At 50.2% G+C, this 15759-nt stretch overlaps 1 protein-coding gene across 1 annotated transcript; it reads right to left on the reverse strand.

Moving 5' to 3' along the window:
• Positions 1 to 2832: 2832 nt before the first annotated feature.
• LBH (LBH regulator of Wnt signaling pathway) lies at positions 2833 to 15281 on the reverse strand. Its single transcript, XM_075496555.1, has 3 exons — positions 15072 to 15281; positions 14102 to 14204; positions 2833 to 5357 (listed from the first exon to the last, which is right to left on the reverse strand). Exons 1-3 carry the CDS (start codon positions 15095 to 15097, stop codon positions 5157 to 5159), a joined length of 330 nt encoding a protein of 109 aa, XP_075352670.1. The 5' UTR covers positions 15098 to 15281; the 3' UTR covers positions 2833 to 5156.
• Positions 15282 to 15759: the final 478 nt, after the last annotated feature.

Raw genomic sequence — 15759 nt, forward strand, 5'->3', positions numbered from 1 at the left:
CTGCTGGCCTCTGGCAGGGCCTGGGCAGAGCTGCAGCTCAAGGGATGCCCCACACCTTCGCACGCAGCCCTTCTGCTGCTGGGAGCCCTGGCACGCTTCACCCCATCCCAGCATACCTGGGCAAAGAAACCCCGAACGGGTCACAGTGGCACCCACCTTCTCTCACCCTTTAATTCCAGCTTTTCACCAGGAGACCTGAAACACAGCAGCAGTGACCTTGCAGCAGGACAGGTAGACGGGTACCCACAACGTACTCCTGGAAGCACAGATGCATTTACACAGATGCTGCTGACCGTGGCGACATCGGGCAGGTGCATAATTAAAGTTTCTGGTGCTTCTGTCAGGTCCAGGCCCGGCTCTTTGCTTTTCTTAAACCATTCCTTTTCTGTCCAAACATAAGCAAAAAGGCATCATTCGAAGCATAAAACGCCCAGAGCTTTTCTCCTCAAACAAGGATTTAGGGATGGTAATTGCTTTTGTTTATATAGAGATGTTTGGTACCCAGGGTTACTTTTGGAGAGCTCAGAGCACATGCATTACAGGCCATTGCTCCTCACATCCCTCGTTTTGTTCCAGGTGACTAGGCTAGCGGTTGGTGGATTTTGTTTTGGTTTTGATGGTGCTTCAAGACATCTCGAAGCAGAGCAACACAACCGGGATGAAACTCCTTGTCCTCAGCTGCTGGGAGCTTCCTACAGGAGGTAAAACGGGAAGCAGGCAGCCCAGGTTATCCTCGCCCGGCAGCTGGAAGGCAACGCTTGTTCTCTGTTGCTTGCAATGACAAGGAGGAGCGTGGTTACACCAGAGCAGGACTTGGACGTGCACTAAGGGGACCTGTGTCCAGGGGGTGGCTGCTGCCCGTGTACAGTGCTGGTGGTGAAGTATCTTTGCAGCCCTGCAGAGCAACAATTTTGCCTGGCTGCACCCAAACGTAGGCAAAGCCAGCTGCCAAACGTTCATCTGCGCAATGTGTTTCAAGTGACCGTGTGCTTTGGTGAAGCCAAACAGAAGTGGATACACACTGAAAACAACAAACCAAATATCTGGGAGAGCGAACGCAGGCTGAACTAAGCAGGGCAGCAGTGCACGGCTTGCTGCGTCATCAGTTGCAACTACAGGGCAAAGCTTCGAGGAGGACAAATGCCTCAAGTCTAAACGAGAGCCAGAAGAAGAAACATTGCTCTATGTGGAAAGAAAGGTCCTTATGCCACCCATCAAGTTCTTGAGATGACTCAGGGTCACCCATTCAGCAGCAAGCCCATTTTCATTTGGTGATGATGCAAGTTCCAGTTTGACCATAACACAGGGAGCCAAGGACCAGGAAAGAGCCCCCTTCCCACCGTCGCTCTCCTGCCAGCACTGCTCCAGGCTGATGCAAGGCCGACCCCCCGGCAGAATGAGCCCTGCTCAGAGGCCAGCCCGTCTGGTCTGGCCCCAAAATAGCATGATGCATCAGGAAACAAAGCGAGTGGCTTCATTCTGACATGAGCCTGAAAAACCTGTTCATGTGGAGCACATAGAAGCAGCAGACGAGTTCAATTCATTTGCAGTTTCCCTAAGCAGTGCTGTATTTTAATCAGAAATGTTGTGGGACAGGACTACACATCTTCAATGATTTCAGGCCAGCACTTCCTCTTAGAAGCGCTACAGCTTCTCCTGCAAGAAAAGCAACTCCTTGCCTAAGGAGGAGAAGAAATCAAGGCACCTTAGCTAGAGGCCGATTCCAGAAAAGGAGAGGCAAGCTTCACATTGTATTTATGTTTCTATGGCATAAAACATCCACGAGGGCTGAACACAATACAATTAATCTTTGAACTGTGGGGCTCATGTAGAACATGCCCTCAGTTCAAGCATTAAATCTGAGGGTCATTAGTTAGTGTATTTAAACCAGTCTCATGCAAACATAACGCTCTAGCCTCAGCCCAGCTTGTTTGCATAGGTAAGATTAGAGTACTACTTGCCAAATCAGAGACTTCTTTCCACGTATCTGAAAGATAGGGGTATTCCAGGATATTTGCTTATCACCTGGTTTTAGTGGGAAATTTAATCCCATTAAGTACACAATTTGAATTACTGAATCCTGGCATGGTCAGATTTCTACACCCGGGACGCTGCCTTGGTACCAAACAAGTTCAGAATCACACTCAGAAATGCGGTTTCCTCCAGGTCTTCCTCTGGCAGCACTGTGAGCTGTAGCACACAGCCATCGCTGTGGGGCAAGACGCAACGGACTACTCAAGAAGACTTGACCTCTAGACCCAAAACGGCCAAAGCAGCCAACGCCAGGTAGCTCAGCCGAGACCCTAACAGCCCACAGCACGGCGAGACTTATCTTCACGCTTGTTGCTCAGGGCAGGGTAAGAGCACGCACAGGGAACACGCACAGGTACCGTATCAGTACTAAGAGCAGCTAAGAATAGCCTCCGCTCTCCATGACTTCATGCTCTGTAAGGTTAGGTAAGGGGTTAGATATAGATTATAATTACAGATATAAATACAGATTTTTCAGGACCAAGTAAGTTAGAGCACCACTTTGCCGCGGCCTTTCACGCAGCAACAGGCAACTGTAGGCAAATGGAAGGCAAAGATGCTGCCCGTCAGTCCAAGTTGACTTGGGTTTACAATCCCATAGGGCATGCTCTGAGGTCAGCCACATGCATGAAGCACAACTGTCTCCAGGTTCACAGAAAAGCATCAACTGATAGACCCAAGTCTTTTAGGATATTCGCATTAGCCTTGCAAGTCAGCACACCTCAGACCTGAAACACAAGGACTGGCCATTATCTGGAGGGTTGACCATCCGACCCGCTTTGGCAGTAAGAACGAAGCCAGTATGTTTGGAAAGCATTTTCAAACTTTATTTACAACTGTCACAGTGACAAAAATGTAGTTTGAAAAAAATGCTAGCTTCTCCCTGAGGCTCAAAAAAGAATTACAGAAATATAGAATGTATATCATACAACAGGAGGAGTTTTACTGGAGTGCTTTGTTCTTTAGATACGTTCAACGACAAATAGAAATATACACAATACTTTCAAAAAAGGATGCAGACAGAAATATGCAAGTCTTTAGGGCAGACAGCAGGTCTGAAGTCCAAGGATTGCCATCTCATTGCTGCCCACATGGTAATATCTTTGATACACAGCTTTGACTTGGTGGTACAGATGGTAGAGACCAATAGAGTAACACTTAGAAATAAGACAACTGGCTGGTATGCAAGTGTACAAGCTCATTCCAGCAAGACAGCAAGACTAGAACAAGTGTTACAGATACAACAGCTGAATCCATTGCTAGAGAAAATGGTATCACCACATCATGACCATTTGGTGATCAACCATCCACCAAGACAGGCAGGGAACATGTATAACCGGGTCTGTGTTGCTGGACCAGAGACTAGCCGCAGTGTAGGAACGCTGAATTTCTCCTGCTTTGTGCTAACTCATCTCCAAACTCCTATCTGTCTGAAACAGTTATGCAGAGCTGATAAATTATTGCCATTATGTTTAAACACAAGCAAGACAAGACTAAAACAATCCTGCCAATATTTTAAAAGCAGTTCCCAACCCCCACCAGCGTTTAACTACTCATGAGGTATTAAAAATACAAATACACACATGTCCAAATATATTTTAAAAATGAAACCAGTTATAAGCAAAGGGGGGGGGTGGCATTGGGATTATTATGAAAGTTTGGTTAAGGCCTTGACATTTCTTTTTCTCTTCCATGACCCCAAATTTGGTTTAGGTGGCAACTGTTCTCATCCTAGCCCAAGATCAACTGGCTCCCGAGCTGGTCCTCGAAGCTGTGAGATCATCACTTTCCAGGAAAGCAGCGGGTTACCCCGTCTGGCAGCAGACCGGCCTCCTCCCCAAACAGAGACAGATGACTTCTCCTTGGAGCAGGATACGGCGAAGAGGACAAAGCCACAGACTTCGCAAGCCGGTCTGCACTTCATTAAACACCCATGAGTTTCACCCCGCTATGAAGCGGAAACACATCTTGTCTCAGGACACCCGGGCTAGTCCTCTCCCAACACACCCCTCCTGCAAACCCCACTCTCCCGCTGGTGATCCACACTAGATCTGGTGTTTCGTCTTCGGATTACCTGCAGGTCTGGCGGTACTCCCCACCACGCACACTCCTACCAGCCTGGCCTGCACTGCCAGGGCTCTGAGGAGACCCTGCAGTGCAAAGCTGGAGGAGATCCCCCACCCCAGCCCTCACGAGCCCATTGACGAGCAAGTTGGAGACATGAAACCTTACAGCCTCAAGGACACCCAGGTAAGGAGGCGTAATCCCCACCCTCTGGCTTTGGGCGCTGTACAAGACGAGACCGACCACAGCAGCCTCAGCAAACAGGAGAGAAAAATCTGAGGTGTTCAAACCTACACGAGCTCTTGCTGCAGACAGAAGCATCTTTACATCTGATGTGCATTACCTCACGCTAACCACCCGCAAGATAAACTAGGGCCTCGCAGGAGAGATGACAAGCAGCAGCCTAACATTATCCTGCAAATACAGCTGCTCAGCATCGAAGAGTCTAAAGGCAAACAGAGGGGGAGAAAACAGCTTTGGGAAAAGTGGCTGGAAAAGAGGCTCAACAGCGAGAGCAAGACACCCAACTACTCCTACGGATGCTCACATTACCCTAGGAGGTGCTGAACCGGGGAGAGCTACAGGCCCCTCATCAGTAGAGCATTTAGCCATGCTTCGCTACGGACACCCTTCCACCCCCCAACACACAAAATGGAAGCTGTAAGAAAGGCAAATCTGAGAGATGACGGCTCTGTTCTCATGCTTTTAGCCGGAGGCAGCTCCCAGCCGAACGCTGCCGCCTCCGACGTTCCTCCCCCTCCCCAAGCTCCCCCCTCCAGTGGTCCTCGCGTGGTCACCCTCTGCCATGTGCTTGGAATTTCACCGCTGCCTCCGCCTCGGAAAAATACAGATAGTGATCTTGAGAACAGCAAACATTTCTCTGCGTTACTTCCTTCCTTCCTCAGGAGGTCTGGTGACACCGAGGGCTTCAGTTCTCAATACAGAGAATACAAAAAACCTAAGATCTCGCAGGTGCAAAATTGAACTTGTCTTTTTTTTTTTAAAAAGACTTTCAAAAGTGTGGCTCTTCCTTCAGAAGGGTGCCTTTCCTCAGATACCATTTATTGCTCCTTGTTGTCCTTCTTTGCATCTTCACAGTTTTCTTCCTCCTCTTCCTCCTCCTCCTCCTGCACAAGGAACTCTTCGGGTGGCCATCTCAGCTCGCCGCTCTCCACGTCACCCTCCGTCGGCTCCACCACAATCGAGGGCAGGCGGTCCTTCAGCTTACAGTAACGGTCAAAGTCCGAGGGATCGGGGAAGATCTGAAAGAGCCAAGAAACAGTCTGTGAAAGGGGCTGCATTCAAGCAGTCTTAGCCAAAACCCAACTCCCAAGACACTTGGGTCTTCAGGGCAGACTAGTCTGGACACAGAGTAAACCACCGAGTGATGGGAAGACTCTTGAACTTGCAAATAAGCTTCTCTAATCTCCGAGTATTGGAAATAAGCACTGCTCAAGATGCTTCCAAAGCACATGCTTGCTTGGCTAGTGCTCAGCTAACGGGCATCTGCCCTTAGATATTTATCCAATGCCTCACCCCCCCCCCACCACCGCTTTTGCATTAATGCTCATGAGTTTGCACACTGAGCTATCTCAATCAGAGAATCTGAGATCTCATTTCCTGCTGCTGGTCAAGCTACACATGAGAACAGGCTTGTGCTCCAGGCTCTGCTGCTAGAAGGGAGAGGAGGCATGTGGCAACCCAGTGCTAGAGCAGTCCAGACCCTTGCAGCGAGGGCCTGCATCTGGTATCGCTCCAGGGCCACAGCACCAAAACGAAAGAGAAGTGCAGCTGCATTTTGGAGATAGCGTAAAACTTAGCAGGACACTCATTTTGTGGAAGGGTTGGAGACCGGACCGTATTTCTTAGGACAGGAGGTACCTGTGGCATAGCTAGCAATTAGGTACCCCAGTGCAAGGAATATGAGGACCCCCTTATCTCCAGCCCCCCAAGGTGCACAGAGCAGTACCTCTTCCCTCCCACCCATAGCTTGCCACAGGGGCGTACATGCTCTGCAGCAGCACCAGGGCCCAAATTTGCCAGCAGTGCCACTGGGGATGCACGCTTTGATCCTACTAGGAACTGAGGCAAAGACACAGGTACAGGAAAAACTGCCACTGCGGTGCTAGCAGGAGGTTTGCATCACTGAATTGCAGTGTGAACAGAAGAGGTTGCTGTTACTTATAGGGATGCCCTACTAGGGGAACAGCTTAAACCCCAGCTCGTCCAGAAGAGAACCGCTGGGTGACAAGAACCAGTTGCCACATCAGATCCCCTGGTTGGTAACCAGAAGATGAAACAATCACCACCTGTTTATTTCAAACAATTTTATCATTTCACATTCCAGTTGCATTTAAAGACCCCAAAGAAGGTAGTCACAAAACACATTTTCCCCTCCAGGTTGTAGATGAGGTGAGGAGTCAGGCACTGTGCTTTTCTTTGAACACCAGCTGCGTTCAAGCAAGCCATCAGAGCATCCTTGCAGAGAACGGTACTGCCAGCCTCAGACAGGCACACCGCTCGTGGGTGCCTCAGTTTGACAGCAAGATCTCATCGGCTTTGAGCTTTGTTGTTCCAGTTAAAGGCAGGTTCCTCAGCCAGGAGCCCTGAGCATTAACCACAAAGTATCATACTCCTCATGCCAGTTATGCAGGTACCCACCACCTTGGGAAGCCCTGGCCCAAACCCTAAAGTGAAACGTTCTTCAGCCTAGCAACTATTAACCACACCAGTACCGCCTTGCCAATATTCAGCCTTCTACTGTTCAGCCACATTTCTCCCTCGCATCCAAAGCTTTGCGGCAACCGAGTTACCAACCCAAGAAAGCCATCGGGTTGCTACTTAATGCAAAGTCGGGCAAGGTAACTTTGGGAGGGGGTGCTCGGGCAAGCAACTCGGCGTGAAGGTAACGCACAACAGGAGGGCTCTTTGCAGACAGCCATCTGGTCCCGGGGACAGCGGTGCAGGAGCCCAGCTCCCACTACGGCACCCACCATCCGTACGCTTTTCAAGCGCACAGGAGCGAGGTCTTTGAACACAGCCACGTTAACATGGGCATTGCAGTATGAGCTACTTGCTAGCAGTCTCTCCCAGCGCAAGTGAGACAGTCACCGTTTCTTAGAGCTTTGTGGCTTCTGCTTGGCCAGTGCCTTGGAAACAAAGGCCGTTTCAGACACACAGTGCGTTACTGGAAGTACAGTTGGTGGCTCTTAAGCATCCACTTGTTATCTAAACTCAGGATAAGAAAAAAAAAATACCCTTGACATTACATGGTTTAGAAGGTTGCAATGGAAAAAGTAGTGTGGTTCAGGAGGTTACATAAGCTGAAAATGTCATGAAAATAGCCTCCTGTGCAAGAAAAATAGCAGTATAATAATTAAACTAACCTTTGGCTGCTATCATTTCAAGCACATTAGGTCAAATTGGAGCAATTTCTTTGAAAATAGCCTGCCAGATTTTTTTCCAGAAACTAAGTACTAGTCATTTCCTTACAAACAAATATCCCTGAAATGTGGTGTGCAGCTTTTTTAATAAAAAAAAAACCCTAGCACAATCTTATCTCAAACAGCTGCAGGACAGGCCGAACCCAAGAAGGTCAGGATTTTTTCCACTAAGTCATGCTTTTTAATCGCCGAGGCAGCACGAAGTGAGATGTTGCAACTGCACTTTCAAGGGGTGTGGACAGTCAATGGAAAAAATACACAAAGGCAAATTTCCTTGCATGTGATGAGCAGGGCAACACAGCAGGCCAAGCACAGGGACCGGAGGAAAAAAGGTTTCAGATTAAGTCTCCATTTACACATCTGGGGAAGCCGAGTGGAAAAGTTACCCCAACTAGCCTCTCCACTCACTCCAAAATAAGCTGTGTTGCCAAGCTCTTTATAAAAAGATAAGCAAGCACCAGCTTTCTGCTGTCCCAAACCAGTAGTGCCATGCTGCATTTGTTAGTCCTGTGTGCCTAATCTGGTCCCACTCCAGATTTAGACAATGGGAAGAAAAAAAAAAAAAAAAAAAACAACAAACCACAACTCTAAAACTTGCAGCAAGGTCCCCACTGGGACTACAGCAGCTCAGCTCTGCACCCCATTTTGCACAGCAGCCAGGACAGCTTGTCTAGCAAAACCTGCCTACAAGCCTTTCTGCTCACGTTCCTCAGCTCAGGCATGCGGGAGGAAGACTTTGCATCCCCCGCCACCCAAAGGGTACAGCACCGACAGGTTAACTTCTCCCCCTCATTTATCAGAGGGAGCCACCTTGCACACGGCTGAAGCAAGATGCCCACTTCAGGCTGAGCCGGACACTTGATGGGGACCAAGTGACAACCACCAACCAGCGGTGAAGGCTACCTAAAAGCAAGTTTAGCAGCAATTCAAAGGTATCTTCCTCCCCCTCACTGGCATGACACAGCACGAGGGGCTGCAACTGCTTCCACTGAGCCCCCCATTCTGTTGCTGAGCCCCAACTCCTGGCCCGTGGAGAGACATATCCGACACCTTTAGAGCCCACAGAGGACACGTGTATTGCTTCTTACACTACTCAACACAGCTTCTCGCTCACAGCAAGGCTAGTTTTCACAGGCCTCTCCAGATTATGTTTTGGGAACTGCTCTAGATCACATACAAATCGACCGAACTCTTGCCTTGCAGCTAGAAAGGGCAGCAAAAAGTAGAACTTGAAATGAAAGCTTGAAATGATTTTGGAAAGATCATGTTTGCCTCTGTTTCGGATGATCTAGCTCTACTATCCTTGAATGAAGTCTTGGCAACAAGAATGGAAAGTTTCCATTGCCCTGGGGAGGCTCATACCCTCTCTCAGCGTTCACAGGGATGGAGAAACACCAAAAGCAGGAGAGATGTCAGACAATTAAGAGGATTAGCTCAGAGCTACCATAATCCAAGTGACACTTGTAAATTTAAAACAACTTCCACATGTGTACTCCATACCAACACCCATAGTTAAAATGCTTGTCTCCCCTCTCATGGGGCTGAAAACTATTTCAATTATATTACAGGGAGAGTAAGGTAATGAGATCTTTCCAAATTAAGTTACTGTTTTGAGGGAAGCTTTGCTTCATTGTAATACTATACAAGACTGGAAAGTCTGCACTGAGAGGCATACCACTTCAGATGTAGGATACACCCCTGATGTACACGTATCACTCATCCTCCCAGTACTAAAAACCTAAGTTTTGTGCCACTTCAGCAGTATCAAGTCAACATTCCAAATCAGCATTTGAGTTCTTGAAATAAAACTTTACTGCCACTGAGAAGCATGGCAAGCTCATTTCAGGAAATACTTAAATCATCCCTCTGTGTCCTCTTTGGAGGAATTTTTCAGCTATAAGAAGCAGTGCTAATACATACATTTACTCATACAGTAGTCATGACTCGAAGCTGAGCTCCATCTAGTATGCACACAGCAGCCTGTGACTCAGGTTTATGAACTATGACAACTCCCCAGTCACGGACAGATTGCCCTATCTTGAGGAACGGTAGCCGGGAAATTTCATACATCATAACAATTTTCCAGAGTAATAAGGCATCAAGTAGGGAGGAAAAAACATGCACCAAGATGTTCTGATTAGCTGCTGTCTTCAGCCTGTGTTTCAGTGGAACACTTTTTTGCATAGCATAGCTGCAAACGTGATTAGTTTTGGCTCCGTTTATTGCATATCCTCTTTCTGCCTTCATTTAAGGCCCCAGACCCTGGAATATACATTGACTCAGCCTACTAATCTTGTCTAGTAACCATGCACTGGATGTGCTACGTGAACAAGTTATCCTAAACTCGCTTGCTATCACCACTTTTTTGCAGCCCACTCTCAAGACCTCCCACAGTAGCAAGCGCCTGCTCTAATAGAGGACTTCCCCTGCACAAGTCAAGGCTGCACAGACATGAAGCACCTTACAAGCAAACAAGACAATTAGAGAGGAAGCTCAATTTCTACCCTTTGCCATCAGCCCCGGGGTCAGCGACATGTTGCTCCCTCAGTTCAGTTGGGGGGATGCAGCGGGTGCAGCTCAAACCCCTCAGCACCCAGCACCACAGCTCCTTGGGAAAGGCAGTGCTTCACTGCTGCTGGTGACAAGGTGTTGCATCCACCAAAAATTATTTCCCCAACAACACGGGTGATCCCAACTTTCACCATAGGCACTGGATGGAGCATGAAGCCCATTTATCCAGATTCAGTCAGTCTGGCAGGATCCACAGCTAGCTGTGACTGTGATTAACTTAGACAGATCCCAGCATGATGCGATCATGACTTAAAGAGCTCAAGCTCCCCATGACAACCAAACCCCAGCTGATGGCATGAGGCAAGCTCAGCCTCCACACGCCAATCTCCTAAAAGGGAGCCCAAGGTCCCACAGGACCAGCAAGCTGTCCAGACAGCTGGTGAAGTAGCACACTCAACTCAGGACACAGCATTTGCTCAAAATAAACACTTTGGGCACCAAAGCGTTTTCAGTTGTGCTCAGACCCCCCTCCACTTCCAAGCAGCAAGGCAGGATTCGGGTCGAGGTACTGTTTTGACAACAGCTCTGCAAAATGATCAATTCAGCCTCGCTTTCAGGAGCGTTGCTCGTGCTGCTGTGAGATGGCATCAGAGGAGAAGCTGGCAGAGTGCTGATGAGGCTTTTCGGAGAACAGGTATATCTAGGGGCTAGAAAATAGCAAACAGCACATTAGCTCCAACTGGCAGTGAAAAAGGCCCAGCTCACCAGAGACCGCCAGGCAGGAAGCGCATGAAGCCCTCCATAGGCACATCTGTTTGTAGCAGGGGCATCTTGAGCCATCAGCTGCATTTCAACGAGTTTTTTGTTTAGTAAGTCCCATGGGAATTATGGGACATCTATTAAAGATCCAGAAATAGCTCTCCACTGCAGGCACAAGACCCAGCATGACATCATCTCTTCAGCTGCATCTTCTGTTTTGTCTATGCCGCCCTGCTCTGAGGCTCATGCCCCCATTTCACCATTCACTTCTGCTCAGGCCCTTTAAATCTCTTGGCTGAACCATCTTCAGGGGGCTCAGAGAACACCTTGACACCGCAAATACAGTAAGAAAACTGCTTTACATAGAAAGGTTTTGAAATTAGCACATTAGCTTACAAGCATTTTGCGTATTAACTGGAAAAAGGCATTTCTACGCTGAGAAAGCGCATCTTGCAAGTCAAACGGTACAAACTGCTAAGCCTACACAGGCAACTCTGTTATCACCGATGTGACTTCTGCAGTCTTGAGTTTTCACGTCATTGCTTAAAGATCAGTGATGGCCAGCCCCCCAAAGGCCAGGAAGCTTCCCTAGGGGGGTGCACACCTTCAGCTGATGTCTAGACAGACAGACACTCCAGAGCATGAGCAGAGGCAAGGGGGTGGAGGAGGCAGAAGGAAGAAGTCAACAAGCCAAGTTCCCTCCATAACCAGCAAGACAGACAGGAGCCCTGAAGTTCAGCGAACTCCATGGGACAGAGGAATCGGCTTGCTGAAGTTTATACTCTGTATGAGTTTGTTTCCTCAGTGTACTTCCAAGTAAAGGCAAAAATACTTTGACACAGTACTGTTGGTTGGGCAAGTCTGTCTGCAGCAGATGCTGATGTGCTGCTTTACAGGTCCAGCAAAGCTGCTGGACCACCTCCTCTGGTCCAGACAGTTTCATGCCTGCATACAGTGCGAAGCAGCCCCCAGGCTCACGGCTAGGATCCCGTGGACCAACTCCCAGGCGGGCCCTGCTCTGCACAGCCCAAAGGGGGACATTCTGAACCTCCTTTCGAGGTCACCTCTGCAGTAAAATAAAGACAAGTTTTACCAGAACAAGAGAAACTTCTGAAACTAAAAGCTTGCTTCTCCCAGTTCTGGCTCCACTTTTTTTTTTGCCTCTCATAGCCAGCCAAGGGCTGTTACACTCACATTGTGAGTGCCCAGCTCTGCAGACAAGTGGAGGAAGATGTTGCAGCCTAGCACAACAAGCCTCAGTGTAGGAGCAGTCATGCTCCATTAGCCCTGTCTGGTTTTAAGTTATTGCACTACAGCCCTCAGACTAGCATACAATTTTCCATGTACCAAACTCTCTCCATCAGCAAGATGAAGCACAAAGTGCCAAAGTCTGAGGTAGAACAAAGAGTTCATGGTGCGATTTGCATCAGGTTTGTCCTTGCTGTTCTAACTTGAATTTTCAACCTTTTAAGGATGCTTTCAACTTACCTCGATGTACACTGTGACATTCTCAGCCTAGCAGCCAGGGGAGGAAGGCTGGAGCCTGCTCCCCAATCCTCTCTACACTAACCTGATTTAGAGGCAGACCTCATACACAGCCCACACACCACCAGTACCCCAGTAGGATCTTCGTTGCAACACCTCAACCCTTTCTGCCATCAGTTTGGTTTACAACAAAGCGAGGTACCAGCAGGCAGTTCCCAGCTCTTGCAGGCATTTGAAAAAAGTCACCTATGACTAGGCCACTACAGGGGAGAGATCCAGGATGCATAAACCCTACACAGATATGAGTCGTCAGCATTTATGACTCACGCACCTTCAGGTTCAGATGATCCACTCAAAACTGAACAGGCCTGTTCCCCAGTTGGCCCAGTAAGCAGACTTATCGAGGTCATTAGCACTTGGGGAAAAACCTCACTGAAGCAATCATAAGAACAAGCAGGGCACCTAGATTCTGCCTCACTGGAAAATGTGGATCAGTGAATAGAGGCATTTGACCTGACTGGGTTAAGCCTCTTCATATGGTGACCCATAAAGACAACTGAACGTCCCATGCAGGCTAGTTTGATTGCTTCAAGTTTATAACCATTCTCATTGCTGTACACTCCCTCTATAGGAGAGGAAAGAGAGGCCATATGCTTTCCACTAACTCAAGCACTGAAGCACAGCACAGCTATTTCCACACACAGGCAATAAACCAAACAACTTGTACTATCCAGATCCAGAATTCGGACCAAAAAAAGCAATGCATCCCCTTTTCCTCCCGCAGCTTTGGCTTCTGCTAAGGACTCAGCTGTGGCCCAAAGTTCAGTTGATTTCATGCTTCAGTGCACTGTTACTGCCTTGTAGCTCATTTTTCAGACATAAATATGCAAGCATACAGCAGCACACCCCATTTGAATGCACAGTTAGAGCAACTGCCTCTGTGCAGGTTGTGTAACATCTGCAAAGGAAGAACCCTGCATGGGGATCTGCCATTAAGAGTCACCCAATGCACAGCCCAGATGCAAGTCATCTGCATGCACTCGGTACCTGTGTTAAATCTCATCAACAAGTCTCCTGGAAGAGTAGGAAAACATGGAACTAGTAGGCCAAGATGCACAACTTGGCCTTTGATAAGCTAGGAAATGAAAGGGATATTGGGACTAAAGGATTAAGGCTCAAGCTAGTTTCTAAGACCACCTCTTTGCCCCAGTCATTGATCTAGAGGTTAATAGCTACTTACATTGTTCAAAACTTTCAGAATTAATGCAGCTCATGCCTTCAGGTACTGGTATCTCCAGTGACATTTCAAGGCTTGTTTTGGCTGTCCCTGGCCTCACTGAATCTTATAGAAGACTGTCAACCCTCTCAAACAGGCCCATCAGTCAGGAAAACCAAAGAAATAGATCAAAATAATTTAAGTGCCATATAAACACCTCCCTCCTGCTCTAGGTAGATCATTTGTACGCCGGGTTACAAAGAGATGCCAGAGTCCTCTCAGCCCGGTGAGTGGGGCAAATCCTTCTTTAGCCAATCTCCCCGCCTCCCGCCGAGCCCCCGTGAATGCTGAATGAGCGGGGGCTCGATGGCTTCAGAAACAACCAAGTCCTTTGCCAATCCGGTCTGATACCGAGTGATATTTTAGACAACCGGCTCCTGCCAAGCAAGCATTCCAGTCTGTTGACTAGTTCTCACTACAGCAAGACCTGCTATTAGGTCAGGCTATGGAAAGGTACATTAGACCGAGTTTGCAGTCCAGCCCAGGCAATTCCATAGGGGATTACCGCCTAAGCAGCCAGCAAAGCACTTACCTGATACGACAGGCCATCCTTGCGGGGGCTTAGCCCAATCTCATCCATAGCTGGGGTGTTCATCATCACTTCAGTCATTTCAGCTGATCTCAGATAATCAGGGCTAGAAACAAAAGACAGCATTCAAATCATCTGAGGGGCTCCCGAAGGGCCGAGCAATATTTAAGTAGCATCAGGAAAGAAAAGCAGGCAGAAGAGGCTGTCGGCAGTCTATTTCTGGTCCCTTCCTTCCTGCCGCCCCTTGGAAGGGGGTGGAAAGAGCTAGCAAACCGGCGCTTCAGCCCCTGCCCCCTGGGAGCAGCTCCCTGACTTTCTCCCCAAGAGCACAGCTCAGGAACACCTCGGGAGGCTTTAACAGCAGCGGTTCACTCTTAACTCCGCTTCCTCCAGCTCTGCCCCCTAAGGGGGGAAAGTAAAAAAAACACAGTAAATAAGTGCAAGCACTGGGGGTTTGGGTTTTTTTTTTTGTTTTGTTTTTTTTTTTTTTTTTTTTTTAAGCTGGTGTGCTTTAGCTCCTGCCGACTTATTTTACAACCTCAGGGACTTCCACACCAGCGGAGCGCACGGCGCCAATTCCAGCGCTGCTTTTACAGCCTTAATGGCATTTCCAGCTCGAGAAAGCGAATTCCCACAGTTCGCAATTCCTCTATTGCGGCTCATCCCGCTATTGCTCGGCTCGCACCGCCCGGCGTGTGCACCCGCCGCTACCAGCCTCTTCTCCCCCGCTTTCCGAAAATCACGTCCCGGGGCTCCACGCCGCCCGCTGCATCGCCTCCTCCCGGGGCACACGCCGCGGCGGCGGCGGCGGGGGGGTGCGGCTGAAGCCCCAGCAGACACGCGGGGGTCCAGCTTCAAACCCCGCTCGGCCACGGCAGCAGCCTGCTGGGGTACAGCCTCCTCCCGCCCGTGGGCTGCGACACCCCCCCCCCCCCCACACACACACACACACACGCGGGAAGCGCCCACTCACCAGGGCAGGGGACACAGCACAGACATGAAGTCCCGGCGGAGGCTGCCCCGCGCCCTCGGGGGTGGGGGGTGGCGGGAGGGGCACCCAGGCGCACGGCGCTGCCCCGCGGGCGGAGCGGCTGAGCGGCACCGGCGGGCGCTGCGGGTCGCTGCTGCGCTGCCCGGGACGGGACGGGACTGCCCGGCCCCGCCGCTGCCGCCGCTGCCTCCGTCTGAGCCCAGCGGCCGCTGCCGCGCTGCCTTAAATGGCCCCGGGGGGCGGGGCCCGACCCGCGTCCCCGCCCCCCTGCTTGACGTCAACTTTTTCATGAATGGCTTCGGCGCACGCTGCCTTGGGGGGGCGGGGGGGTGGTGCGTGTCCCCGTGCTCGCCCTGTCTCGCGAGCGGGAGGCGGTGGCGGGCCCGGCCCGGCCCGGCCCGGCCCGGCGGGTTCATCGCCCTGGCTGTGCGGGCCGAGGTGGGGTGCGGCCCCCCCCCAGAACGGCCACTGGGTGCCGGCCGGCGCGGGGATGCGGCCAGCACCACTGCGGGCATCACCCGGGCCGGCGCCGGGCTGCATCTGCGGGAGGCGAAACCCCCTTCCTGGGCGGGATGGCGGGCGGAGGCCTGGGGCAGGCCGGGGGCAAAGGCGGAGCGTGAGCCGGCCCGCCGCGGCAGCCAGGGAGGGCTCCGGCACACGCTCGTGGCCC

Source organism: Mycteria americana, chromosome 3 (genome assembly GCF_035582795.1).
Source record: "Mycteria americana isolate JAX WOST 10 ecotype Jacksonville Zoo and Gardens chromosome 3, USCA_MyAme_1.0, whole genome shotgun sequence".
Taxonomy (NCBI): domain Eukaryota; kingdom Metazoa; phylum Chordata; class Aves; order Ciconiiformes; family Ciconiidae; genus Mycteria; species Mycteria americana.

What these genes read in the sequence shown, in the direction of transcription:
- LBH (XM_075496555.1), bottom strand. Translation starts at nt 15,097, where the DNA reads ATGTCTGTGCTGTGTCCCCTGCCCTG. An exon ending in GTGCTGTGTCCCCTGCCCTG is followed by an intron (nt 14,205 to 15,071) that starts GTGAGTGGGCGC and finishes TTTTGTTTCTAG; the next exon opens with CCCTGATTATCTGAGATCAG. An exon ending in AGGATGGCCTGTCGTATCAG is followed by an intron (nt 5,358 to 14,101) that starts GTAAGTGCTTTG and finishes TGGCTCTTTCAG; the next exon opens with ATCTTCCCCGATCCCTCGGA.